This window comes from Silene latifolia, chromosome 7 (genome assembly GCF_048544455.1).
Source record: "Silene latifolia isolate original U9 population chromosome 7, ASM4854445v1, whole genome shotgun sequence".
NCBI classification, from domain to species: domain Eukaryota; kingdom Viridiplantae; phylum Streptophyta; class Magnoliopsida; order Caryophyllales; family Caryophyllaceae; genus Silene; species Silene latifolia.
Genome location: NC_133532.1, coordinates 73,168,414 through 73,171,805, shown reverse-complemented (window position 1 = coordinate 73,171,805; position 3,392 = coordinate 73,168,414). Strand labels below are relative to the sequence as shown.

General features: G+C 35.0%; 1 protein-coding gene across 1 annotated transcript; it reads right to left on the bottom strand.

The window, feature by feature from the left end:
* Positions 1 to 511: 511 nt before the first annotated feature.
* Positions 512 to 2,971, bottom strand: LOC141592300 (uncharacterized). Its single transcript, XM_074412907.1, has 4 exons — positions 2,426 to 2,971; positions 1,365 to 1,475; positions 1,066 to 1,146; positions 512 to 958 (listed from the first exon to the last, which is right to left on the bottom strand). The coding sequence occupies exons 1-4, from the start codon at positions 2,663 to 2,665 to the stop codon at positions 884 to 886; spliced, it is 507 nt and encodes a 168-aa protein (XP_074269008.1). The 5' UTR covers positions 2,666 to 2,971; the 3' UTR covers positions 512 to 883.
* Between the last annotated feature and the right edge of the window lie 421 nt (positions 2,972 to 3,392).

The following is a 3,392-nucleotide window of genomic DNA, read 5'->3' as shown; positions in this document are numbered from 1 at the left end:
CCTCCACTTTCCTTTGCCTTTGAGCCAAAACCAAAGATAAACACATTACCGAAATGGAGTATCATTTTACCACAAATACTCGAAAAGATAGGGTCAAAGTGTCATTTTAGAGACCGCAAAAAATCAAGCATAACATCTAATAGGGAAATGAAGGGAATAGCTAAGAATACAGAACGGTACGTAAGTTAATTATCTATCCTTAAACAAGGAACGTCCTTAACAAATGAGTATCATCTGGAAAAGGAAAGGGAAGGAATCCAAGCCAACGAAAACCTGACTGTAAAGAGATTATCAAGTTTCACTCTTTCACTCTTCCACACCGTTGTAACAATAAATGACACCTAAACTTTGCTGCATATAGAGACATGCATATGACAAATGCCAATTATTGATCCAAATGAAGGAGTCACAACTCACAACCAAGCAATCTGTACTTACAAAGCAAAGTACTGGCATTCAAAAGGCAACCAAAAAATAAAAACAAATCAATCGAAATGGAACTCTAGGGAAATCAAACAAAAACATTCGACTTAGAATAATATTGAGTTACAAACCAAAAGAATCTGAATGTTGATAGCATTAACAAAAGGGCTGACGCAGAAATTAAGCTTAAGGCGAAACTTCTGAGTCAGAATACAGTTATAAGTTACAAACCTGTCTAGTTGGGATATATATTACCCTTTCAACTTTCCTAGATCAGCAGATATTGCATTAGGATCTAATCGAATAGGAGAAACAAAAAAGAAGGGTACATAGAATACACCAAATCCTCGGCACCCCTAGATATAAACACAAGACAAAAAAAAAAAAAGAGGGGAGTTGAAATTAAATTACACCACACAAACCTGACAATCTATGAACAAGTTTTCCTCGAGTTATTTCATCAGTGAAGGGATTCAATACTCTTGCTCAACTCTTCCAACTTTTTCATCCTCAACCTCTCACTTTCACCTACCAGCTGCTCGGAAAAAGACGACAGCCATAAACAGTTGTCAATATATTGTACTGAACCCATATTTATAAAGGAAATGACAGCAACCCAACTTTTAGATGAATGCTATTTACCTCTACTAATTTGTTTATGAGCTGTACTTTCTCTTTGTTCTTTTCATTGAATGCATCAAGTGCTTCCTTGTACTCCCTTTCCTGGAAGGCACAACGTTTATGGCGATAAAGAAGATTAGTTATAATAACGCAGCGATCTCATAATCATGCAAGACGGTCTAGCATATAAAAATTGCAAGACATACATAATTATTAATTGTTGCCTTAAATTTGGTAATAGTCAGTAGAGCAAGTTGAGAAACTGGGTTTCCTAACAACGTATGCACCGGAAATTTTTGTTACAAAAACTGAAAGGGTACCTTCTTCTGGACGGTTGTTCCGAGAGGTTTGAGCTCTTTTTTAATTATATCAATCCTTTTACAAACTTGAGCAACATCCTTTCTCATTGGATTGGCCAAAGACTCCAGCTCCTAAACATTTCAAGAAAGGGTAAACGAATTGTAAGAAGTATTTGAAGAAGACATTTTAAAACCAGCAATCAAAATGAAGAAAATAGAAAGCTGATAAGGGTGTTGTATTCACAAAAACTCATAAGACCGTCTCATTAAACTAACCTATAACTATGTTGAGTATACTGTATTTGTTTACATAGAATAGCGCTACCATATTGTCTAAAGGATCCAATTAGTTACATCTAATGCGCATCATCAGTATATTTGTTGACAAATGATTCACCCCAAACAGTGTTACACTGGAGCATTTAGTTGATTAATAACAAATCAAGTTGTTTCGACTATAGAAATTAGGTGGCCGAAACACCTGGGAAAGAGCTTGTCAACTTGACTGCCAAATTTGTCATTTATAACTTATTCTATCTCTTACCAAATACTAGTAAAAGATGCATAAAACACCAAAGGAATTCCCAATATCAGACGTTAGGTGAACATCTTCAACTAACCAAGTTCCCTTTTCCTCAAGACAATACCAACCAAAACCATTTTAAAAAAAAAAAACTGTCATGTTGCCTAATAATGCATATTTAGATTAAAACGCGCTAAATTAAGATGAAACGGAACCCAGTCAAAACCTTATTTCCAAGGTAGAGAAAATTAAGATGCATCTCAAGACACACAAATCACAGATCAACAACATTGAGCCAACAAAACATGCACAAAATTACAACAAATAAGGTTAATTGAGTTTTGTCCTAATGTATTCGGAGTAGTATTTTCCAAACTAGAAAACCCGAAAAGTAACGGACAATCGGACAAACATATACCAACAACAACAACAATAGAAGCAAACGGCATCAAATTGAAGTCGTTAAGACAACCCGAAAACTAACGGAACAAATCATTTCATAGTTTTGATTAAAATACATAAAACTGTAAATTAAAAAAGGGGGAAAAGGAAAAGGTACCCCGCGAATTAAGGCAAGGCGTTTAGTTTCTTCTTCAACGCGACCAAGTTGAGCTTGAACTCTCTCTCTAACTTCCATCTTCTTCCTTTCGATCTCTTCTTCTTTAGCTCTAAATGTTGATAGTGCTGACATTGAAACTTCTTCATCTGTTGTGTCTCCTATATTAAAACTCATATTACCAACTCCCGCTGCTACCATTTCCATCTTCTGCGACTCTGACTGGGACCCACTCGTCTGCATCTTCTTCTCTAACTCTAACTCTTCTTCTTCTCTCTCTTCAACGGCTCTTTTTCTCTCTCCAAATAGTCCGCAGTCCCAGAACCCTTGCTTCTTCTTTGTCTTTGAGTCCGCCACTTTTCTTTTCTTTTTTTTTTAATTATTTTTTCTCTTTTTTTTTTTTTTTTTTTTTCCTGTTTAACTACACAATAGTATTGTTGTGTGGATGAATAATTAGGAGTGAGGAAAGTAAAATGGGGGAAAATGGGGTTTGATATTGATGGGGGTGACCTGTGAAAACTCAAGAGTGGGTGGGAATGTGGGATGGGGGGCTGGCTTTTATAATCAAACCCTAAAGTTTTTCTGCCTTATTTTTGCCAACCTTGATTTGGAATTAAAAAATTATAATACCTCTAAAAGATCGTATTGCTTTATTTACTTTAAGTTTTCATTAGGTGGCTTTCGTTGGTTGTATTTTTGTAAATATAGCCAGTACTTATCACGTTTATATAATGGGTTTTTCTAACCTATGCTCATAAGATTAGAAACTCAAAATAGAAAGTAATAAATGTATTTTATTGTAAATCAAAGTAAAAGTAGTTGATATTGCAATTTCCCATACAAATATCATTTATTTCTTTCCTTTTTGGTTTTTCTATTCTATGCCTAATGGACATAGGTTAGAAAAACCGTTATATAATAACTAATCAATTAAAGAAATGGCCAAACATGTAACCCACAAGCCCGACCT

What these genes read in the sequence shown, in the direction of transcription:
- LOC141592300 (XM_074412907.1), bottom strand. Translation starts at nt 2,665, where the DNA reads ATGCAGACGAGTGGGTCCCAGTCAGAGTCGCAGAAGATGGAAATGGTA. An exon ending in GCCTTGCCTTAATTCGCGGG is followed by an intron (nt 1,476 to 2,425) that starts GTACCTTTTCCT and finishes TGAAATGTTTAG; the next exon opens with GAGCTGGAGTCTTTGGCCAA. An exon ending in GAACAACCGTCCAGAAGAAG is followed by an intron (nt 1,147 to 1,364) that starts GTACCCTTTCAG and finishes TGTGCCTTCCAG; the next exon opens with GAAAGGGAGTACAAGGAAGC.